The sequence below is a fragment of the Triticum urartu genome, chromosome 1A (genome assembly GCF_056163025.1).
Source record: "Triticum urartu cultivar PI428250 chromosome 1A, HENAU_Tu73, whole genome shotgun sequence".
Lineage (NCBI taxonomy): Eukaryota > Viridiplantae > Streptophyta > Magnoliopsida > Poales > Poaceae > Triticum > Triticum urartu.
Window position 1 is genome coordinate 5,050,959 of NC_141873.1, and position 25,895 is coordinate 5,076,853.

Here is a 25,895-nt window from a genome sequence, read left to right on the forward strand (position 1 = left end):
ACCGGCTCAGCTTCTTCCCCCATTGTTGTATCATCGTATTCAGAGAACCCATGGCCAGGATAGCTGTCGTCATCCTCTTCTTCTTCATTGTCTTCCATCATAACCCCTTTTTCTCCGTGCTTGGTCCAAACATTATAATGGGGCATGAAACCGGACTTAAACAGGTGGACGTGAATGGTTCTTGACGTAGAGTAATTGTGACCATTCTTAAAGCGAGCACATGGACAAGGCATAAAACCATCCACCCGCTTGTTTGCCTCAGCCGCAAGCAGAAAAGTATGCACGCCCTCAACGAACTGGGGAGAGCATCGGTCATCATACATCCATTGCCGGCTCATCTTCATTACACAACACCGAATAGACCAAATTAATACAAGTTCATACATAAAGTTCATACAACACTTAAATGCAACAAACAAATAACTCTCTAGCTAAAGCATTTAAATGCAACAACAAATAGATCAAGATCGCAACTAAGGTAACAATGGATCCAACAGCATAATGATACCAAGCCTCACTATCGATGGCATATTTTCTAATCTTTCTAATCTTCAAGCGCATTTTCTCCATCTTGATCTTGTGATCATCGACGACATTGGCAACATGCAACTCCAATTCCATCTTCTCCCCCTCAATTCTTTTCAATTTTTCTTTCAAGTACTCGTTTTCTCTTTCAACTAAATTTAACCTCTCGACAATAGGGTCGGTTGGAATTTCTGGTTCAACTACCTCCTACATACAAATATCTATGTCAACTTGATGGGCATAATTTGTCATAAACACGAAATGCAACTAGTTTTAAAAGAGAATATATATACCACATCCGAATCATAACAAGGACGAGGGCTGACGGGGACGGATATCAAAACCATGGCACTATATGTATAACAAACAACGTACGGGTAAGACAATTATACGAGTAACTATATATCCAAATCGCAAAAACATCAATTTTTATATAAAATTTCATGAACAAGAGGCTCACCACAAGGTGGTGCCGGCGACGGGACGGTGCGGGCGATCGACGGTGGTTACGACGGAGATTTAGAAGGCACTAAGTAAACCACACCTACATATGCAAACTAAGTGTTATTTTTGACCTCAAATTGCATATAAATCAAATACTAGCACACATATATATCCTCCCAAATTACTAAACTCACAAATTAATCACTATATAAAGCATTGCAAGAGCTAATCTAGCAATGAGAGATGAAAGGACAAAGTTGCTAACCTTTGTGATAATTTCAATGGATGGGGGCCTTCAAATCTTGACAAATTTTGGGCAAAATGTGTGATGATCTCGAGAGGAAGAGGGGAAGAACAGAGAGGAGAGGGGAAAGGGGAAGAACAGAGCGAGCTCGGGTGGACGAAGGGTTTATGTAGGACGACCTTTAGTACCGGTTCGTTCCAAGAACCGGTACTAAAGGGGCTGGAGGGGCCCCAGTCTGACAACATCCTGCCACCACTCTCATTAGTACCTGTTCGTGGCACGAACCGGTGCTAAAGGTTCGCCACGAACCGGTACTAATGAAAGCGGCCCGGCTAGGCGTTGGAACCGGCACTAATGTATACATTAGTGCCGGCTCAAATACAAACCGGCACTAATGTGCTTCACGTTTGACCCTTTTTCTACTAGTGCAAGAGGTATATACTGCACCGAGACATCAAGCCAAGCAACGTGATGTTGGATGAGGACTTTGATCCCAAGCTTGGTGATTTCATACTTGTGCGGCAGCTCAGCCGGCAACCGGCTCCAGGCACCCCTGGAACTGGAACAAGAGTCATTGGGAGCATGGACTACATAGATCCCATGTATATAGAGACTGGTAACCTGATCCCGGCCTCAGACGTATATAGTGTTGGGGTGCTACTTATGGAGGAAGCCACGGGCAAGAGGCAGGCCGTCTCATGTGGAATTGAAGGCCACCGGAATACCCTCGTTGATGCTGTCAGAAGGTACTACAACAGGGATGCCATCCTTGAGATGGTGGATGACCATCTGAGAGGCGAGTTCGGGCAATGCACTAGTAGAAAAAGGGTCATTAGACCCGGTTCGTGAGGGCCTTTTGTCCCGGTTTTTGAATCGGGACTAAAGGGTCGGTACTAATGCCCTAGCCCATTAGTCCCGGTTCAAACAAGAACCGGGACAGATGGGCCTCCACGTGGCCGGTGCGCCGAGCCCAGGCAGGAGGGCCTTTGGTCCCGGTTGGTGGCATCAACCGGGACCAAAAGGCATCCACGCGTCAGCATTTCTGTGGCTGGGGTTTTTGTTTTTTTAAGGGGGGGGGGGGGGGTTGGGGGTTTTGGGGGGTTAATTTAGGTGTTTCATATATTGTGTTAGATAACTAAGTAATAGAGAAAAGTGTCACCTCTTATGTCCGTGCTTGGTCGACGCTACATACTATACATACGTATAGAGAGGACTAGACACGCTAGCTAGCTAGTAAGCAAACGAAGGAAACAGAAGATCGTCATCAACATATATATGCATAGAGAGAGTAGTGATATCAACCACCTCTCCTTCTCCGAGAGATTGGTCAAACAACAAGTTCTCGTATATCTATCCGACACTACCGGCTACATATATACAATAATTATCTCTTACAAATATAATCTCCTATCATACGGATGCATGGTCCACATAGTATTCTCCGTCTTCAGCGATCAAGTGGTCAAGAAAGAATGCCACCAATTCCTCTTGAATTGCTCGCATGCGATCTGGTGCTAGGAGTTCATCCCGCATCCGAAACATCTAATTTGAAGAAGGGGGTCAATACATATATATATGAATGAATGAAACTCAACACAAATGATGGTAATAAAATAAAATTGTGAATATTGTTATTTACGCACTTCATATTGTTCGTCAGAGTAGCCCCGCTCACAGGTCGTGTGGCGGATGGACTCGCAAATGTAGTATCCACAGAAATCATTCCCTTGCTCCTGCCACAACCACTTTACAAGAAATAGAGGTCAATCAAACTCGCGGATGGACTCGCAAGAATGCCAAATGGTATTGATGAAACTAGCGCTTGAATCACTAGGAGATGCGCGGGACATGCTAGTATAGTACTTACTTTCGGGTGTCTAAATTCCAGCTTCTTCGGCAGTCCCGAAGCTTTTTTGGTGAATTTTCTCCAAACCCTGCCAGACAAAGAAAACAATTACTTGATATCAGAAATGAACAAAGTTGCTGATATGGTGGATAATGATCGATTTAACTTACTTCTCGAGCATTTGAGTCATGTCCGCATACTCCTGGGGATCTTTTCGTTTCGAGTCTAAGATAGTTACTACTCCCTGTTCAAGCTTAATCTCTAGGAGAATATAGTGGAACCTACGCACGCATGCATAACTCATCAATTACATTACTATAACCTTGACTAATATATAAGGGAAACCGAATATGCACAAGACAGTAACACTCACTTGAAGTTGTAAGGAAAGAGTATTATATCTTTGTTTTCATTTATTACCAACGATCGTAGCAAGTTGGCCTCGGTATCTGCGGCATGAAATTTAACCTCAGTTGCATCTATGAGATTTGTGTTAATGAACCCAATATCACCGACTTGTCTTTTCTTCAATTCGACGATCTTCAATCTGCATAATATAGTGAGGATAATTATAAATACATGCAATGAAAGAGCTGAGCTATATAGAGAGACTTAATGACAGAAGTAGTACTACTTACAGACAGTAGCAGGTAACCCTTGCTTTATCGAGGGCCAATTGATTGAAAAACTGAAAGAACTCCTCAAATGGAACATGCAACAGTTCCATTCCAACGAGGTCATGCTCCTTTTTAACTCTCACATACAAAGTATTCCTCCCCCCAGACTCTCTGCAGGTTTCCAAGTACCAATCATGCAATCTTCGCATCATCGTTAATAGAGATCTTTCATCTTTGACGAGAGGCTTCCCGTACTCGTATCTTTGTATCTTTGTATCATCGGGCAGGTAATCTCCAAGATTGCTATAACCGGGCACCATCCTCGGATCATTAGCGACGATGTCGCTAGACACCTTGAGCGGGGGGCACGATTGGTCCGCTTGTTCGCCGAGTCAGGCAATTTGTTTCCCAGCTCGTTGTTCTGCTAACCTTTGATCACTTCTAGTACTTCCCGACTGCTTCGCTTCTTTAAATGACTTTTCAATAATGCGGTCATAGTTGTCTTTCGGCGGAGACTTTGGTGGTTTCTTCAGGGCAGCCAGAGTTCGCTTCGCTTTCACTGGATCTATCTTCTCCTCCGGAGGTGGATGTCTCTGTGCTTTCAACCCTTGAAACCAGTCCTTCACTTCGGCTTTAGCGATCTTCGCGTTCTCCTCTGGTGTCATCTCGTATGGTTACTTCTCTGGAGTCTTCAGAGAAGGACCGAATCTGTATGTCCTCCCACCTCTAGCTGTATTGCTAGACGCCGGCAGAGCAGACGGAGCGGCTGTCTTCTTTCCTTGCTTACACGGCGGAGAAGAAGGACTATGACGCGCCGGAGCAGCCGGAGCGGCGGCGGGTCTCTTCTGCCCTTGCTGACGAGGCGGAGAAGGAGGAGGCTGGCTTCTCGGGCGCGCCGGCACAGGCGGAGAAGGAGGCGGAGTGCCGCCACGCGCCGGAGAAGGAGCCGGCCGAGTGCCCTGATCGTCACTCGCCGGAGGAGGAGGCGGTGGAGGAGGCGGAGTGCCCTGACTCGCCGGAGGAGGACGAGGAGGCGGTGGCATCCAGTTCAGAAGGTTGATGAGGTCCTTCCGCCATAGGCATGGAGTCTTCAGAGAAGAACCCAGCCGAGTCTCCCCTTCACCGGTAGGGTGGTCAAGCTGGAGGTCCTCAAATCCCTTCGTTATTTCATCCACCATCACCCTAGCATATCCTTCTGGAATCGGCCAACAGTTAAAAGTTGCGCCGGGTTTAGTAGGAAAAACAGAGCCAACAGCCGCCTTGACCTTCATATTAATCCATTGCGTCATAAGGTGGCAATTTTGAGACTCCGTGATAGCATCCACGGGATAGCTGGCAGGAGCCGTCAGCACATGCTCCGGCTGAAGCAGCTCGGTGGAAGCCACGTTGCTTCTCCGCTAAGATGGCGGGGTAGCTTCGGGGGAAGCTTCGGCAGTTCATTTGCTGCGATTTGCTTCTCGTTCCTCTATCGCTTGTACCCTTGAATGCAGCGCCTGCAGTTGGGTCTGCTACACTTTCTTCCTCCTCTCCTGGCATTTGTAACCGCCTCCGTTTGGAAAACCAGCCCTCCACGGAACGGAGCCTGGCGTGCCTCGTGTTCGTCCAACGTGCTCAGGATTCCCGAGGGCCATTGTGAGCTCGTCGTTCTCTCTGTCTGGAATGAACGTCCCTTCCCGCGCTGCATCGATATAGTGCTGAAGCCTCTTGACTGGTATTTTCATTTGCTCGTCCGTCCAAAGGCACTTCCCTGTTATAGGGTTCAAGGTTCTGCCAGCCCCGAAGAACCAAGTCTGGAAACGGTCTGGCCAGTTCATTGTCTCTGGTTCGACCCTTTATCAAGCAGATCATTCTCATCCTTGGCCCACTTAGGCCGGGCTTTGAGGTAGCCACCTGACCCCGTGCGATGGTGATGCTTCTTCTTCGCAGCATTTTGCTTGTTTGTCGCCGACATCTTCTTACTCTTTTCCGATGTCTTGTGGGCCACAAATGCGGGCCAGTGATCTCTGATCTTCTCATATTTGCCCTTGAATTCTGGTGTCTCTTTTTTGTCGACAAACCTATTCAGGTCTTTCTTCCACCTCCTGAATAGGTCTGCCATCTTCATAAGAGCAAAAGACTTGATTAATTCCTCTTTAACTGGCTTCTCCGGATCATCCTCTGGTGGTAGGGTGAAATTTGACTTCAGCTCAGTCCAAAGATCATTTTTTGCATATCATTGACATAAGACACCTCAGGGTCTTCTGTAGCCGGCTTTAACCATTGCTGGATGCTGATCGGGATCTTGTCCCTAACCAGAACCCCGCACTGAGCAACAAATGCGTTCTTTGTCCGGATGGGTTCAATCGGTTGGCCGTTGCGTGCGATTTCTATGATCTCAAACCTTTCATCCGAGCTCAACTTTTTCTTTGGGCCTTGTCTCCTTACTGAAGTTGTGCTCGATCCGGAGGGTTAGAAAAAAGAACAAAGACGAGAGTTAATTAATATGTGTACATACCAAAACAATGAATGCATCAATTAACTAGTCAGCACAGGCTTAACTAATATATATACCTGGCCGGACTCGGTTCGGTCACCGGAGGCGTCATCACGGTCTCCTTCTTGCACCGGCATTGGCTCACCGGAGCCGTCCTCACGGTCTCCTTCTTGCACCGGCATTGGGTCACCGGAGCCATCATAATCATAGCCTGCTTCTTCACCCTCTCCTTCCAGACCATCAGTCTCGTTGAGAAACGAGAAGACGGCATCACTTCCTTGTGCAATTATGTCCCCCAACAACGCTTCTTGTGCTTCGTCTCGGGGGTGTCCATAGTTTCTACAAATATTTACAACATGGCAATTATTATTCAAACATGACAGATGGATATATTAGTGGCAAACGTAGAACTAGCTAGCTAATCACACTAAGGAATCATATTAATTAGTGGCCTCGACGCTGCTTCTCTAGGGTTTCGAGTGGCCTCGACACTGCTTCTCTAGGGTTTCGGGTGGCCTCGAGAACGCTTCAAGGAGGGGGTAATATCGACAACGAAGAGATACATACACGGAAAATAATGTTATCGGGGAGGGGGTATATCGACCCCCACACGTGTTGAAGTTATCGGGGAGGGGGGTATATCGACCCCCCCACGTGTTGAAGTTATCGGGGAGGGGGTATATCGACCCCCCCACCACGTGTTGAAAGTTATCGGGAGGGGGTATATCGACCCCCCCCCTCATGTTGAAGTTATCGGGAGGGGGTATATCGACCCCCCGGCACCCACGTGTTGAAATTATCGGGAGTTTATATCGACACGACATAAGTACATGGGAAAATAATATTATCGGGGAGGGGGTACGTATATCGACCCCCCCCCTCGTGTTGAAGTTATCGGGAGGGGTATATCGACGACGACAGACCCGATAAAACATAAGAAAACGAAGAAGAAATAAAAATAGGAGAAGAAGAAAGGAATAGCTAGTGGAGAAGATCGAAGAAAAAAAGAAGAAAAAAAAGAGGAGAAGAAGAAAGAGGAGAAGAAGAAAAAATAGAATATATTCTATTTTCTCTTCTTCTCCTCTATTCCTTTCTTCTTCTTCTCCTCTTCTTTTTCTTATTTTTTCTTCTTCTTATTTATTTCTCCTCTTCTTCCTCTCCTCTTCTTCTTTCTTCCCTCTTCTTATTTTCTTCTTTCCTATCCTTCTTTTTCTAAAATTGTAACTTTTGCATATATAAAACTTCTCTAAAATTGTAACTTTCTATATATGAACAAAAAACTTTCTATGAACAAAAAAACATTTTTAACATATATATTTAGCAAATTCTAGCCACATACACATATACACATATACATCCCGATAAAAAAAAGAGGAAGAAGAAGAAAAAAAGAGAAGAAAGAATAGAGGAGAAGAACTCCTCTATTCTTTCTTCTCCAATTTTCTTTCTTCTTCCTCTTGTTTTTTATCCTCTTCTTCCTCTCATGTTCGACGACCCTCGACGAGAGAGTAAGTGTTCCCGAGTGAACCGGAGGGGGACATTGGTCATATCGGATTCGTCATATTTTCTAAGAATATTCTATATACATACATCCATCGATATCATTCCATACATACATACACATCTACATTATATATGAACAAAAAAATATCAAAATTCATCATACATACATCTACAGTATATATGAACAAAAATTATAAACTTTCTCCCCAACTCATACATACATACATCTACATCATATCAATATTTTGCAAATTAAGGAGCAGGGAAGGAAGGAAGGGGGGAGGATGGGGCGGTAGCTACCTCTCCCGGAGGGATCGGAGAGGAGACGCGGGCGGCCGGCGTCGGGGGCGACGGCGACGAGGACGGGCTCGGTGTCGGCGAGGGCGAGAGCGACGGCGGGGCGCGCTCCGGGGCGGCGGACGGGCTCGGGGGTGCTCGGGGGCGGCTGACGGGCGGCCGGCGACGACGGCGAGGCAGGGCGCGCTCGGGGGCGGGGCAGGGGCAACGGTGACGACGGGGAGGCGCAGAGGGTGCTCGGGGGCGGCGGATGGGCTCGGCGGTGCAGGGGGTGCTCGAGGGCGGCGGACTGGCGGCCGGCGACGACGGCGAGGCAGGGCGTGCTCGGGGGCGGGGCAGGGGCAACGGCGGCGACGGCGAGGCGCGTAGAGGGGCAGCCTGGCGGCGGCGTCGGGGCGGGATCGAAGTACTGAACCAAAATTTTCACAAGTGCTGTATATATAGACCGAGCATTGGTCCCGGTTCATGGCTCAAATTTGAATAGTTTAAATTTGAATTTTTTAAAATTTGTGTGAATCACAAGTTTGTGATTAACTTTACTAAAAAATGAACACAGATGCACCTATAGAGAAGATTCAACCTAAATTCATAATCAATTTCTATGAATTTCAGAGAAATTCATTATGAATTTATGTCAAATTCCCTGTATAGGGGCATCTATTTTCACTTTGAGAGGAGCTCAACAAGGCAGAGAGGACGGGCTTATAAACCGGTGTGGGCGCCCTTCGGTTGGCGAGGTGGGACTAAACTCTGGGTGCAACGAGGACCAACCCTTTAGTCACGGTTTGTGGCACAAACCGGGACTAATGGTCATGGGCCAGGGGCGAGCCCTATTTTTTCCCCACTTTTTTGTTTTGTTTTTTGCATTATTTATTTTGTTTTGTTTTTTGCTTTATTTTTTAATTATTTTTTGCTTTTAGTTTTAGAAAAATTATAAACTTTATGTTAGTGCCATTAGTTTTCAAATTTGAATAGTTAAAATTTGAATTCTTTGAAATTTGTGTGAATCACAAGTTTGTGATTAACTTTAGTAAAGCATAAGACATTAAAGCATTTCAAATGAACTCTGAAAAGTTGAAAGTTGGCATCGTATCATAACTTCACACACATAGCTTGGGTCAATGGTATCATACTTGTCTGTTACAAAGTTGGCATGGTATCATCATAATAGTTGCGGAAGAAAGTCTTTACTTTTTCTTCGCTTGTGTCATTTGCTTATTGCGCCGTAACCATGGATAATCTTCATCGTTTATCAGGATGCTTGGGTCAGCCTTGACTTCGAAGGGAGGAATTTCATGAAACTTTTCATAATCTTCAGACATGTCTGTCTTGCCCTCCACTCCCACGATGTCCCTTTTTCCTGAAAGAATTATGTGGCGCTTTGGCTCATCGTATGATGTATTCGCTTCCTTATCTTTTCTTTTTCTCGGTCTGGTAGACATGTCCTTCACATAGATAACCTGTGCCACATCATTGGCTAGGACGAACGGTTCGCCAGTGTGCCCAAGATTTTTCAGATCCACTGTTGTCATTCCGTACTGTGGGTCTACCTGTACCCTGCCTCCTGATAGATTGACCCATTTGCACTTAAACAAAGGGACCTTAAAATCATGTCCGTAGTCAAGTTCCCATATGTCCACTATGTAACCATAATATGTGTCCTTTCCCCTCTCGGTTGTTGCATCAAAGCGGACACCGCTGTTTTGGTTGGAGCTCTTTTGATCTTGGTCAATCGTGTAAAATGTATTCCCATTTATCTCGTATCCTTTGTAAATCAATACAGTCAATGATGGTCCCCTGGACAACAAGTATAGCTCATCACAAACAATGTTGTCACCTCTGAGACGTGTTTCCAACCAACTGCTGAAAGTCCTGATGTGTTCACATGTAATCTAGTCGTCGCACTGCTCCGGGTGTTTGGAGCGCAGACTGTTCTTGTGTTCATCGACATACGGGATCACCAAGGTAGAGTTATGTAGAATTGTATAGTGTGCTTGAGACCAAGCATATCCGTCCCTGCTTATTATTGAGTCCCTTTCAAGCGTGCCTTTTCCAGTCAATCTCCCCTCATACCGCGATTTAGGGAGACCTATCTTATTAAGGCCAGGAATGAAGTCAACACAAAACCCGATGACATCCTCTGTTTGATGGCCCATGGAGATGCTTCCTTCTGGCCTAGCATGGTTATGGAAATATTTCTTTAGGACTCCATGAACCTCTTAAAGGGGAACATATTGTGTAGATGAACTAGGACGTGTGTCATGATATTGAAGAAGGATGGTGGGAACACCAGCTCGAAACTGACAAGACATTGCGCCACATCACTCCTTAGCCTTGGTACGATTTCTGGATCGATCACCTTCTGAGAGATTGCATTGAGGAATGCACATAGCTTCACAATGGCTAATCGGACGTTTTCCGGTAGAAGCCCCCTCAATGCAACCAGAAGCAGTTGCGTCATAATCACGTGGCAGTCATGAGACTTTAGGTTCTAGAAATTTTTCTCTGGCATATTTATTATTCCCTTTATATTCGACGAGAAGCCAGTCGGGACCTTCATACTGAGCAGGCATTCAAAGAAGATTTCTTTCTCTTCTTTCGTAAGAGCGTAGCTGGCAGGACCTTCATACTGCTTCGGAGGCATGCCGTCTTTTTCGTGCAAACGTTGCAGGTCCTCCCGTGCCTCAGGTGTATCTTTTGTCTTTCCATACACGCCCAAGAAGCCTAGCAGGTTCACGCAAAGGTTCTTCGTCACGTGCATCACGTCGATTGAAGAGCGGACCTCTAGGTCTTTCCAGTAGGGTAGGTCCCAAAATATAGATTTCTTCTTCGACATGGGTGCGTGTCCCTCAGCGTCATTCGGAACAGCTAGTGCGCCGGGACCCTTTCCAAAGATTACGTGTAAATCATTGACCATAGAAAGTACGTGATCACCGGTACGCATGGCGGGCTTCTTCCGGTGATCTGCCTCGCCTTTGAAATGCTTGCCTTTCTTTCGACATTGATGGTTGGTCGAAAGAAATCGACGATGGCCCAGGTAGACATTCTTCCTGCATTTGTCCAGGTATATACTTTGAGTGTCATCTAAACAGTGCGTGCATGCGTGGTATCCTTTGTTTGTCTGTCCTGAAAGGTTACTGAGAGCGGGCCAATCATTGATGGTCACGAATAGCAATGCCTTTAGGTTAAATTCCTCCTGTCTGTGCTCATCCCACGTACGTACACCGTTTCCGTTCCACATACATAGAGTCACGGGCCAGGTGCTATGATTGCTGCTCTGCTCCCCGAAAGGATTAATGCCATCCGCGCTTAAAGCAAACCATACGTTCCTTGGGTCCTTTGCAAACTCCTCCCAGTACTTTCTCTCGATTTTTATCCACTGCGACCCGTTAGCGGGTGCTCTCAACTTCCCGTCTTTCTTACGGTCCTCACTGTGCCATCGCATCAACTTGGCATGCTCTCCATTTCTGAACAGACGTTTCAACCGTGGTATTATAGGAGCATACCACATCACCTTCGCAGGAACCCTCTTCCTGGGGGGCTCGCCGTCAACATCACCAGGGTCATCTCGTCTGATCTTATACTGCAATGCACCGCATACCGGGCATGCGTTCAAATCTTTGTATGCACCGCGATAGAGGATGCAGTCATTAGGGCATGCATGTATCTTCTGCACCTCCAATCCTAGAGGGCATACGACCTTCTTTGCTGCGTATGTACTGTCGGGCAATTCATTATCCTTTGGAAGCTTATTCTTCAATATTTTCAGTAGATTCTCAAATCCTTTGTCAGCCACAGCATTCTCTGCCTTCCACTGCAGCAATTCCAGTACAGTACCGAGCTTTGTGTTGCCATCTTCGCAATTGGGGTACAACCCTTTTTTTGATCCTCTAACATGCGATCGAACTTCAGCTTCTCCTTTTGACTTTCGCATTGCGTCCTTGCATCGACAATGACCTGGCGAAGATCATCATCATCGGGCACATTGTCTGGTTCCTCTTGATCTTTAGCAGCTTCACCCGTTGCAGCATCACCGTATTAAGGGGGCACATAGTTGTCATCGTACTCTTCTTCTTCACCTCGTCCATCATAACCCCTATTTCTCCGTGCCTCGTCCAAACATTATAGTGTGGCATGAAACCCTTGTAAAGCAGGTGGGAGTGAAGGATTTTCCGGTTAGAGTAAGACATCGTATTCCCACATTTAGTGCATGGACCACACATAAAACCATTCTGCTTGTTTGCCTCAGCCGCATCGAGAAACTCATGCACGCCCTTAATGTACTCGGAGGTGTGTCTGTCACCGTACATCCATTGCCGGTTCATCTGCATGCATTATATACAATTAAGTGTGTCAAAAACCATTACAGAACATCATGAATAGATAATTAAGTGACCAAATTAATACAAGTTCATCATCACATTAAAACCAAAGTACATACATAGTTCTCATCTAACAACATATAGCTCTCCAGAGCATCTAATTAACTTTCACCATACACTGAAACTATGTAAAACATTTCAATGCGAAAACAAATGCGATCATAATCGCAACCAAGGTAACAATTGATCCAACGGCATAATGATACCAAGCCTCGGTATGAATGGCATATTTTCTAATCTTTCTAATCTTCAACCGCATTGCATCCATCTTGATCTTGTGATCATCGACGATATCCGCAACATGCAACTCCAATATCATCTTCTCCTCCTCAATTTTTTTTATTTTTTCCTTGAAGAAATTGTTTTCTTCTTCAACTAAATTTAACCTCTCGACAATAGGGTCGGTTGGAATTTCCGGTTCAACCACCTCCTAGATAAATAAAATCTATGTCACGTTGGTCGGCATAATTGTCATAAACAATAAATGAACCAAATAGTTATAAAAAGATAATATATACCACATCCGAATCATAGACAGGACGAGGGCCGACGGGGGTGGATACCAAAACCATCGCACTATATAAGATGCAATAATATAAAAGTAAGAAAATAATACAAGTATCTATGTAAACATACAAGTAAGAATATTTTTTCCTTTCAGAAAGAAAATAAGAACAAGAGGCTCACCACGGTGGTGCTGGCGATGAGCTCGGCACGGGTGATCGACTGCGGTGAAGACGGGGACGGGGCGTGACGGACCGCTAAACCTATACAAATATTGACGAAAATGGAGCTTGGAGGTCGAGCTTGGAGAGGAGAAAGCTTAAGTAGTGTGGCTCGGGCATTCCATCGAACACGTTGTGTGCATAGGAGGTTAGCTAGAGCACCACCAAGCCCTCTCCCCCTCGGCCAGAAAAAACAGAGCAGTGTGCTCTGCTCTTATGCGAGGGGGTATATATAGGCACCTCATTGGTCCCGGTTGGTGGCATGAACCGGGACTAAAGGGGAGACTTTGGTCCCGGTTCAAGCCACCAACCAGGACCAATGGTGGTGGGCCAGGAGCGAGGCCCATTGGTCTCGGTTCGTCCCACCAACCGGGACCAAAAGGTCCAGACGAACCGGGACCAATGGCCCACGTGGCCCGGCCGGCCCCCTAGGCTCACGAACTGGGTCCAATGCCCCCATTGGTCCCGGTTCTGGACTGAACCGGGACTAATGGACTGACCCGACCTGGACCTTTGCCCCGTTTTCTACTAGTGATGGCAGATGGAGTGTGTCTTGCTCACTGGCCTCCTGTGTGTCCAGATGAATCAACAAGAGCGTCCTTCGATCAAAGATGTCATCGACCTGCTCTCCAAGCGAGAGCAATATCCGCTACCTCAGATTCTTGAATGAATTTAGGATTTGTCGCTTTAGTTTCCCCAATAGACAGTCCTAGTATTGTTACGCAATTTGTTCGGCTTGTTACTCCTATTTGGATTTTATTTTTCTCTCTTAGTAAAATAAGGACAACCCAATAAATGTATTGCTAATATTTGGTTTCCATGGGCTTGGTTATAGGCGGGATGATATTTTACCATTATATAAAACAATTTTGTTTGACTACATACACACTATTTCAATTGTCAGGCTCACTACAACTCGTATTTTGTACATATTATTCCAGCGTATATGGAGATGATAATAGTTCTTCTTGAGTATGGGCACATCTACAATTGTTAAGAAGATTTTTTTTGAAAGCTTGGGACAGTGGGGGCAGCCCCCCACTGACTTTTGTATTACTATTCAAGACACAAGATTACATGGGATAGAAATTACATGGGGGCAGAAGGAGTTAAGATATCCCTATACATCAATGGTACAAGGCTATGCTGCTACAACAGGTCAACTACTTGATCAACAAAAGGCACCAAGGCCTGTTTGATTCTGTGTCTCATCATACCGAAATCCAATTTGAATCTCTTGGCCCACCCCTCGACGGTCGGCGCCATATTTCTGAACAGTTTGTTGTTGCGTTCCTTCCAAATGCTCCAAGAGGCTATAATGAAGACTTCATGAACATTGGTCTGCCCCACGTGGTTTTAGCTGCATGCAAAAGTTGCACCCGGTAGCCATGCAGAGGCCACGTGATCCCCGGCTTTCCCCAACATGTGCTACTAAAATCACAGTGAAAGAACAAGTGTTCAACTGTTTCTTCGGGTGGCGATCACACAGCAGGCAGGCATAGTTGTCATCTCTCAACTTCATATGTTTTCTCTTGAGCAAACCTTGGGTGTTCGGCCTATCCGCAAGGAGCAGCCACACAAAAACCTTCCATTTGTTGGTGCACTTTGATTTCCAGATCCATTTGAATGCATCATCCGCTTCCATGCCCCGAAAACAATGAAGATAGAATTTGCTGGAGGCGAACTCCTCCGATCCCCAAATCAGGCGCCAGGCATCGTGCACCTCCGCGAGCTCCATTGAGGCCAGGGAGGCTTGAAGATCATCCAGCTCTTCTCTAGCTTGGACCGAGAGCGGGAGATGGAAATTTTGGCTGAGCGTAGGCGACGTCAGGAGCATTTTGACAGATACATCCTCATGCCTGGTGAAGGAGAATAGGCGGGGGTGACTATTGTTGGAAATATGCCCTAGAGGCAATAATAAAAGCATTATTATTATATTTCCTTGTTCATGATAATTGTCTTTATTCATGCTATAATTGTGTTATCCGGAAATCGTAATACATGTGTGAATAATGGACACCAACATGTCCCTAGTAAGCCTCTAGTTGACTAGCTCGTTGATCAACAGATAGTCATGGTTTCCTGACTATGGACATTGGATGTTATTGATAATGAGATCACATCATTAGGAGAATGATGTGATGGACAAGACCCAATCCTAAACATAGCACAAGATCGTATAGTTCGTTTGCTAGAGTTTTTCCAATGTCAAGTATCTTTTCCTTAGACCATGAGATCGTGTGACTCACGGATACCGTAGGAGTGCTTTGGGCATACCAAACGTCACAACGTAACTGGGTGACTATAAAGGTAGACTACGGGTATCTCCGAAAGTGTCTGTTGGGTTGACACGGATCAAGACTGGAATTTGTCACTCCGTATGGCGGAGAGGTATCACTGGGCCCACTTGGTAATGCATCATCATTATGAGCTCAAAGTGACCAAGTTTCTGGTCACGGGATCATGCATTACGGTACGAGTAAAGTGACTTGCTGGTAACGAGATTGAACGAGGTATTGGGATACCGACGATCGAATCTCGGGCAAGTAACATACCGACTGACAAAGGGAATTGTATATGGGGTTACTTGAATCCTCGACATCGTGGTTCATCCGATGAAATCATCGAGGAGCATGTGGGAGCCAACATGGGTATCCAGATCCCGCTGTTGGTTATTGACCGCAGAGTCGTCTCGGTCATTTCTACATGTCTCCCGAACCCGTAGGGTCTACACACTTAAGGTTCGGTGACACTAGGGTTGTTAAGATATGTATATGCAGTAACCCGAATGTTGTTTGGAGTCCCGGATTTGATCCCGGACATCACGAGGAGTTTCGGAATAGTCCGGAGGTAAAGAATTATATATAGGAAGTGCTGTTTCGGCCATCGGGACAAGTTTCAGGGTCACCGGTATTGTACCGGGACCACCGGAAGGGTCCCGGGGGTCCACCGGGTGGGGCCACCCATCCCGGAGGGCCCCATGGGCCAAAGTGGGGAGGGGAACCAGCCCATGGTGGGCTGGTGCACCCCCCTAGGCCCACCCCATGCGCCTAGGGTTGGAACCCTAGGGGTGGGGGGGGGCGCCCCACCTTGCCTTGGGGGCCACTCCAGCCCTGGCCGCCGCCCCCCCAGGAGATCCAATCTCCTAGGGCCGGCACCCCTCCTAGGGGAGCCTATATATATGAGGGGGAGGGAGGGGGCAGCCGCACCTTGAGTCTTGGCGCCTCCCTCTCCCCTGCTACACCTCTCCCTCTCGTAGTATACGGCGAAGCCCTGCTACTGTGATGCCCTGCATCCACCACCACGCCGTCGTGCTGCTGGATCTTCAACAACCTCTCCTTCCCCCTTGCTGGATCAAGAAGGAGGAGACGTCACGCTAACCGTACGTGTGTTGAACGCGGAGGTGCCGTCCGTTCGGCGCTAGGATCTCCGGTGATTTGGATCACGTTGAGTACGACTACCTCATCCCCGTTCTTTGAATGCTTCCGCTCGCGATCTACAAAGGTATGTAGATGCATCCGATCACTCGTTGCTAGATGAACTCATAGATGGATCTTGGTGAAACCGTAGGAAAATTTTTGTTTTCTGCAACGTTCACCAACAGTGGCATCATGAGCTAGGTCTATGCGTAGTTCTTCTTGCGCGAGTAGAACACAATTTGTTGTGGGCGTAGATGTTGTCAACTTTCGTGCCACTACTAGTCTTATCTTGCTTCAGCGGTATTGTGGGATGAAGCGGCCCGGACCAACCTTACACGTACGCTTACGTGAGACCGGTTCCACCGACTAACATGCACTAGTTGCATAAGGTGGCTGGCGGGTGTCTGTCTCTCCCACTTTAGTTGGAGCGGATTCAATGAAAAGGGTCCTTATGAAGGATAAATAGAAGTTGACAAATCACGTTGTGGCTTTCACGTAGGTAAGAAAACGTTCTTGCTAGAACCCTATTTCAGCCACGTAAAACTTGCAACAACAATTAGAGGGCGTCTAACTTGTTTTTGCAGCAAGTGCTTTGTGATATGATATGGCCAAAGTTGTGATGAATGATGAATGATATATATGTGATGTATGAGATGTTCATGCTATTGTAATAGGAATCACGACTTGCATGTCGATGAGTATGACAACCGGCAGGAGCCATAGGAGTTGTCTTTATTTTTTGTATGACCCGCGTGTCATTGAGAAACGCCATGTAAATTACTTTACTTTATTGCTAAACGCGTTAGCCATAGTAGTAGAAGTAATAGTTGGCGAGCAACTTCATGGAGACACGATGATGGAGATCATGGTGTCAAGCCGGTGACAAGATGATCATGGAGCCCCAAGATGGAGATCAAACGAGCTATGTGATATTGGCCATATCATGTCACTATTATTATTTGATTGCATGTGATGTTTATCATGTTTTGCATCTTGTTTACTTAGAACGACGGTAGTAAATAAGATGATCCCTCATAATAATTTCAAGAAAGTGTTCCCCCTAACTGTGCACCGTTGCGATAGTTTGTTGTTTCGAAGCACCACGTGATGATCGGGTGTGATAGATTCTAACGTACACATACAACGGGTGTAAGACATATTTACACATGCAAACACTTAGGTTGACTTGACGAGCCTAGCATGTACAGACATGGCCTCGGAACACAGAAGACCGAAAGGTCGAGCATGAGTCGTATAGAAGATACGATCAACATGAAGATGTTCACCGATGTTGGCTAGTCCGTCTCATGTGATGATGGGACACGGCCTAGTTGACTCGGATCATGTTATACTTAGATGACTAGAAGAGGGATGTCTATCTAAGTGGGAGTTCATTGAATAATTTGATTAGATGAACTTAATTGTCATGAACTTAGTCTAAAATCTTTGCAATATGTCTTGTAGATCAAATGGCCAACGTTGTCCTCAACTTCAACGCGTTCCTAGAGAAAACCAAGCTGAAAGACGATGGTAGCAACTATACGGACTGGGTCCGGAACCTGAGGATCATCCTCATAGCTGCCAAGAAAGAATATGTCCTACTAGCACCGCTAGGTGACCCACCCGTCCCACAGAACCAAGACGTTATGAACGCTTGGCAGACACGTGCTGATGACTACTCCCTCGTTCAGTGCGGCATGCTTTACAGCTTAGAGCCGGGGCTCCAAAAGCGTTTTGAGAGACATGGAGCATATGAGATGTTCGAAGAGCTGAAAATGGTTTTCCAAGCTCATGCCCGGGTCGAGAGATATGAGGTCTCCGACAAGTTCTTCAGCTGTAAGATGGAGGAAAATAGTTCTGTCAGTGAGCACATACTCACTATGTCTGGGTTGCATAACCGCTTGACTCAGCTGGGAGTTAATCTTCCGGATGACGCGGTCATTGACAGAATCCTCCAGTCACTTCCACCAAGCTACAAGAGCTTTGTGATGAACTTTAATATGCAGGGGATGGAAAAGACCATTCCTGAGTTATTTTCAATGCTGAAATCAGCGTAGGTAGAAGTCAAGAAGGAACATCAAGTGTTGATGGTGAATAAAACCACTAAGTTCAAGAAGGGCAAGGGTAAAAAGAACTTCAATAAGGACGGCAAGGAAGTTGCCGCGCCCGGCAAGCAAGCTGCCGGGAAGAAGCCAAAGAATGGACCCAAGCCCGAGACTGAGTGCTTTTATTGCAAGGGAAGTGGTCACTGGAAGCGGAACTGCCCCAAATACTTAGCGGACAAGAAGGCCGGCAAAACAAAAGGTATATGTGATATACATGTAATTGATGTGTACCTTACTAGTACTCGTAGTAGCTCCTGGGTATTTGATACCGGTGCGGTTGCTCACATTTGTAACTCAAAGCAGGAGCTGCGGAATAAGCGGAGACTGGCGAAGGACGAGGTGACGATGCGCGTCGGGAATGGTTCCAAGGTCGATGTGATCGCCGTCGGCACGCTACCTCTACATTTACCTACGGGATTAGTTTTAAACCTCAATAATTGTTATTTAGTGCCAGCTTTGAGCATGAACATTGTATCGGGATCTCGTTTAATTCGAGATGGCTACTCATTTAAATCCGAGAATAAAGGTTGTTCTATTTATACGAGAGATATGTTTTATGGTCATGCTCCGATGGTGAATGGTTTATTCTTAATGAATCTCGAGCGTAATGCTACACATGTTCATAGTGTGAATACCAAAATATGTAAGGTTGATAATGATAGTCCCACATACTTGTGGCACTGCCGCCTTGGTCACATAGGTGTCAAACGCATGAAGAAGCTCCATGCAGATGGACTTTTAGAGTCTCTTGATTATGAATCATTTGACACGTGCGAACCATGCCTCATGGGTAAAATGACCAAGACTCCGTTCTCAGGAACAATGGAGCGAGCAACCAACTTATTGGAAATCATACATACTGATGTGTGCGGTCCAATGAGTGTTGAGGCTCGCGGTGGCTATCGTTATGTTCTCACCCTCACTGATGACTTGAGTAGATATGGGTATGTCTACTTAATGAAACACAAGTCTGAAACCTTTGAAAAGTTCAAGGAATTTCAGAGTGAGGTTGAGAATCAACGTGACAGAAAAATCCAAGTTTTTGCGATCGGATCATGGAGGAGAATACTTGAGTCACGAATTTGGCACGCACTTAAGAAAATGTGGAATAGTTTCACAACTCACGCCGCCTGGAACACCTCAGCGTAATGGTGTGTCCGAACATCGTAATTGCACTCTATTAGATATGGTGCGATCTATGATGTCTCTTACCGATTTACCGCTATCTTTTGGGGCTATGCTTTAGAGACTGCCGCATTCACTTTAAATAGGGCTCCGTCGAAATCCGTTGAGACGACACCGTATGAATTATGGTTTGGGAAGAAACCTAAGCTGTCGTTTCTAAAAGTTTGGGGATGCGATGCTTATGTCAAGAAACTTCAACCTGAAAAGCTCGAACCCAAGTCGGAAAAATGCGTCTTCATAGGATACCCTAAAGAAACTATTGGGTATACCTTCTACCTCAGATCCGAAGGCAAGATCTTTGTTGCCAAGAATGGATCCTTTGTACAGAAAGAGTTTCTCTCAAAAGAAGTAAGTGGGAGGAAAGTAGAACTTGATGAAGTATTACCTCTTGAACCGGAAAATGGCGCAACTCAAGAAAATGTTCCTGAGGTGCCTGCACCGACTAGAGAGGAAGTTAATGATAATGATCAAGATACTTCTGATCAAGCTCCTACTGAAATTCGAAGGTCCACAAGGACACGTTCCGCACCAGAGTGGTACGGCAACCCTGTCTTGGAAATCATGTTGTTAGACAACGGTGAACCTTCGAACTATGAAGAAGCGATGGCGGGCCCGGATTCCGACAAATGGCTAGAAGCCATGAAATCCGAGATAGGATCCATGTATGAAAACGAAGTATGGACTTTGACTGACTTGCCCGATGATCGGCGAGCCATAGAAAATAAATGGATCTTTAAGAAGAAGACAGACGCGGATGGTAATGTGACCATCTATAAAGCTCGGCTTGTCGCTAAGGGTTATCGACAAGTTCAAGGGGTTGACTACGATGAGACTTTCTCACCGGTAGCGAAGCTAAAGTCCGTCCGAATCATGTTAGCAATTGCCGCATTCTACGATTATGAGATATGGCAAATGGACGTCAAAACGGCATTCCTTAATGGTTTCCTTAAGGAATAATTGTATATGATGCAACCGGAAGGTTTTGTCGATCCTAAGAATGCTGACAAGGTGTGCAAGCTCCAACGCTCAATTTATGGGCTGGTGCAAGAATCTGGAGTTGGAACATTCGCTTTGATGAGATGATCAAAGCGTTTGGGTTTACACAGACTTATGGAGAAGCCTGCGTTTACAAGAAAGTGAGTGGGAGCTCTGTAGCATTTCTCATATTATATGTAGATGACATACTTTTTATGGGAAATGATATAGAACTCTTGGACAGCATTAAGGCCTACTTGAATAAGAGTTTTTCAATGAAGGACCTTGGAGAAGCTGCTTATATATTAGGCATCAAGATCTATAGAGATAGATCGAGACGCCTCATAGGTCTTTCACAAAGCACATACCTTGATAAGATATTGAAGAAGTTCAATATGGATCAGTCTAAGAAGGGGTTCTTACCTGTGTTACAAGGTGTGAAATTGAGCTCAGCTCAATGTCCGACCACGGCAGAAGATATAGAAGAGATGAGTGTCATCCCCTATGCCTCAGCCATAGGTTCTATTATGTATGCCATGCTGTGTACTAGACCTGATGTAAACCTTGCCGTAAGTTTGGTAAGAAGGTACCAAAGTAATCCCGGCAAGGAACACTGGACAGCGGTCAAGAATATCCTGAAGTACCTGAAAAGGACTAAGGTAATGTTTCTCGTTTATGGAGGTGACGAAGAGCTCGTCGTAAAGGGTTACGTCGACGCTAGCTTCGACACAGATCTGGATGACTCAAAGTCACAAACCTGATACGTGTATATTTTGAATGGAGGGGCAGTAAGCTGGTGCAGTTGCAAGCAAAGTGTCGTGGCGGGATCTACATGTGAAGCGGAGTACATGACAGCCTCGGAGGCAGCACATGAAGCGATTTGGGTGAAGGAGTTCATCACCGACCTAGGAGTCATACCCAATGCGTCGGGGCCAATCAAACTCTTCTGTGACAACACTGGAGCTATTGCACTTGCCAAGGAGCCCAGGTTTCACAAGAAGACAAGGCACATCAAGCGTCGCTTCAACTCCATTCGTGAAAATGTTCAAGATGGAGACATAGATATTTGTAAAGTACACACGGACCTGAATGTAGCAGATCCGTTGACTAAACCTCTCCCTAGAGGAAAACATGATCAACACCAGAATTCCATGGGTGTTCGATTCATCACAATGTAACTAGATTATTGACTCTAGTGCAAGTGGGAGACTGTTGGAAATATGCCCTAGAGGCAATAATAAAAGCATTATTATTATATTTCCTTGTTCATGATAATTGTCTTTATTCATGCTATAATTGTGTTATCCGGAAATCGTAATACATGTGTGAATAATGGACACCAACATGTCCCTAGTAAGCCTCTAGTTGACTAGCTCGTTGATCAACAGATAGTCATGGTTTCTTGACTATGGACATTGGATGTTATTGATAACGAGATCACATCATTAGGAGAATGATGTGATGGACAAGACCCAATCCTAAACATAGCACAAGATCGTATAGTTCGTTTGCTAGAGTTTTTCCAATGTCAAATATCTTTTCCTTAGACCATGAGATCGTGTAACTCACGGATACCGTAGGAGTGCTTTGGGTATACCAAACGTCACAACGTAACTAGGTGACTATAAAGGTAGACTACGGGTATCTCCGAAAGTGTCTGTTGGGTTGACACGGATCAAGACTGGGATTTGTCACTCCGTATGACGGAGAGGTATCACTGGGCCCACTCGGTAATGCATCATCATTATGAGCTCAAAGTGACCAAGTGTCTGGTCACGGGATCATGCATTACGGTACGAGTAAAGTGACTTGCCGGTAACGAGATTGAACGGGGTATTGGGATACCGACGATCGAATCTCGGGCAAGTAACATACCGACTGACAAAGGGAATTGTATACGGGTTTACTTGAATCCTCGACATCGTGGTTCATCCGATGAGATCATCGAGGAGCATGTGGGAGCCAACATGGGTATCCAGATCCCGCTATTGGTTATTGACCGCAGAGTCGTCTCGGTCATGTCTGCATGTCTCCCGAACCCATAGGGTCTACACACTTAAGGTTCGGTGACGCTAGGGTTGTTAAGATATGTATATGCAGTAACCCGAATGTTGTTCGGAGTCCCGAATGAGATCCCGGACGTCACGAGGAGTTTCGGAATAGTCCGGAGGTAAAGAATTATATATAGGACGTGCTGTTTCGGCCATCGGGACAAGTTTCGGGGTCACCGATATTGTACCGGGACCACCGGAAGGGTCCCGGGGGTCCACCGGGTGGGGCCACCCATCCCGGAGGGCCCCATGGGCCAAAGTGGGGAGGGGAACCAGCCCATGGTGGGCTGGTGCGCCCCCCTAGGCCCATCCCATGCGCCTAGGGTTGGAACCCTAGGGGTGGGGGGGGGCGCCCCACCTTGCCTTGGGGGCCACTCCAGCCCTGGCCGCCGCCCCCCTAGGAGATCCAATCTCCTAGGGCCGGCGCCCCCCCCCCCCGTAGGGGACCCTATATATATGAGGGGGAGGGAGGGGGCAGCCGCACCTTGAGTCTTGGCGCCTCCCTCTCCCCTGCTACACCTCTCCCTCTCGTAGTATACGGCGAAGCCCTGCTACTGTGACGCCCTGCATCCACCACCACGCCGTCGTGCTGCTAGATCTTCATCAACCTCTCCTTCCCCCTTGCTATATCAAGAAGGAGGAGACGTCACGCTGACCGTACGTGTGTTGAACGCGGAGGTGCCGTCAGTTCGGCGCTAGGATCTCCGGTGATTTGGATCACGTCGAGTACGACTACCTCATCCCCGTTCTTTGAACGCTTCCGCTCGCGATCTACAAAGGTATGTAGATGCATCCGATCACTCGTTGCTAGATGAACTCATAGATGGATCTTGGTGAAACCGTAGGAAAATTTTTGTTTTCTGCAACGTTCCCCAACAACTATCAGCCAGAATGTCACCGTGCCAGGCATCTTTCCAGAACAAAGTTGAGCTCCCATCCCCCACCTCAACCGAAGTGATTGCCTGTAGGTTGGCGCCAGATTCATGACGTCCTTCCACCAGAACGATCCACACGGACCAGAAGCATGCGGGACCAGGCCTTCATAGTACGTGTTCCACACAAGATCAACCCATGGGATGTCCATGTGGTTATAGAATTTGTGTAGCTGTTTGAGCAGTAGGCCCTGATTTTGGATCTTCAGGTCGAGCACCCCGAGCCCACCCTTGTTCTTTGGCCTGCAAACTAGCTCCCAGGCTGCCAGAGAGACGGATTTCAGACCATGATCCATGTTCTTTGCCCAAAGACAGTAATGCCGCAATTTATCCAAATGCTTAAGTATTTTCGGGGGGATCCTGATGGAGCACATCGCATAGATTGCCAGGGAGGTAATCACCGAGTTCACTAGTGTAAGCTTCGAGCCAAGGTCAAGCAGAGAGGCTGCGGTGGAGAGTTTGCGCTCAACCGACGACACCAGCGGCATGAGGTCTACGACAGTCGGCCTGGCCGTTCCCATGGGCAACCTTAGGTATGAAAATGGCATGGATCCAACGGCGCAACCAAAGACCTGCGCTAAACGTGCGGTGGTGTCCGTGGCGGTGTTGACTGTAATGAGAGTTGATTTCTGAAAATTTATGTGCAGCCCCACCGATGACGCATAGTCTTGCAGGGTGGACTTGATGGTTTTAGCTTGGCTTTCCTCAGCGGGCAACACAAGGACTGTGTCGTCGGCGTACTGTATCACAGGATAATTCTCATCCCTAGATGGGATTGGCAGATGGAGATTACCCGCTCTATAAGAGTCATTAATGGCAGCTTGCAGTAGATCTGCAGCGAGCACAAAGATAAGTGAAGACAGCAGGTCTCCTTGGTGCACCCCACGCAAGCAAAAGAATTGTCTGCCCGGTGTCCCGTTGAGTAAAACAGAGGGTTTAGCCATCGCGAATAAGCATTTGATCCATCCAAGCCATCGATCGTCAAAACCCATGCACTTCATAATTTCCATCATCGGGGCATGTGCAATCGTGTCGAACGCTTTAGCGAAATCCAGCTTTAAAATCGCAATATCACGCCCCGAGGCTTGACACTGATGAACGAATTCGTACACCCACGCAACGCAATCTTGAATCGAGCGGCCTTTCAGAAATCCATACTGATTTCTATGTACAATCTTGAGGACAACTCATTGCAAACGGTTAGCGAGGAGCTTGGTCAAGATTTTAAGGCAGCAGTTCAGTAGGGTGATTGGTCGATAGTCGTTAGCAGTTTCTGGCGACTTAATTTTAGGGATGAAAGTTATAAAACCTGTACTCAGGCTCTCAAGGTCCAGAGTACCTGCATGAAACTCCGAGCACAGTCGATAGAAATCACCTCTAATGATGTGCCAGCATGATTTGATGAAACTACCACTGAAACCGTCCGGGCCTGGAGCACGATCGGCAGGCATCTCTTTGATCACCTCGTCAATTTCCTTATGGGTGAAAGGGGCAGACAGAGCTTGGAGGCCTTCTACCTTCTTGATGATCCGAGCCAAGTCAAATTTCATGTGGGTCTGGTGGGAGCACCCAAGTCTTTCCTTAAACGCCTGAAAAAGCATAGCCTCCTTGCCTACATGATCGTGTATGACCGAGTCGTCCGGCAGTTTGAGAGATGCAATGCTGTTTCTACGGTACCGTTTAGTGGCCACCCTGTGAAAGAATTTCGTGTTACCATCTCCAAATTTGAAATTTCTGACCGTGCAACGCTTCATCCAGTAAGCTTTCTTGCAATCCAACAAGTGGAGAAGATGTTGTCTCAGGATCACTCTGAAGTTGGACTCAGGAGTGGACAATCGCCTTTTCTCCTCTAGGCCATCAATCTCCAGGAGGGTTTTGTTGCAATTGTCAATGAGCATCGATAGTTTGGAGTTTTGCTTGCTCCACTGCTTGAGGTCGTACCGAAGTGTTTTGAGTTTCTTGCATAGCACTGCGGCTGCATTTGGGGCATAGCAACGTTTGCCTCATGATCGTTTGACAACATCAAAAAACCCCGGTAGCTTGATCCAAAAGTCTTCAAATGAAAAAAAATTCGACTTGGGTATTTTGGATTGGATGCTGACATAGCAAGGCACGTGATCGGACGTGGGTTTACCCAAGGGCATAACGACAGTGTTAGGATACTTCAAGGCC

The 25,895-nt window shown here is 46.5% G+C and overlaps 1 protein-coding gene across 2 annotated transcripts in view; it reads right to left on the bottom strand.

The window, feature by feature from the left end:
• Positions 1-598: 598 nt before the first annotated feature.
• Positions 599-25,895, bottom strand: part of LOC147988184 (disease resistance protein RGA5-like) — a 120,260-nt gene continuing 94,963 nt past the window's right edge. The window contains exon 5 of one of the 2 annotated variants that reach the window (XM_087543425.1): positions 599-688. Coding sequence is in view for 1 of the 2 variants with exons in the window: in XM_087543424.1 (XP_087399550.1) it covers positions 684-688 (5 nt within the window). In the remaining variant the exon portion in view is untranslated. The remainder of the gene's footprint in view (positions 689-25,895) is intronic. The other variant, XM_087543424.1, reaches the window with a different exon arrangement.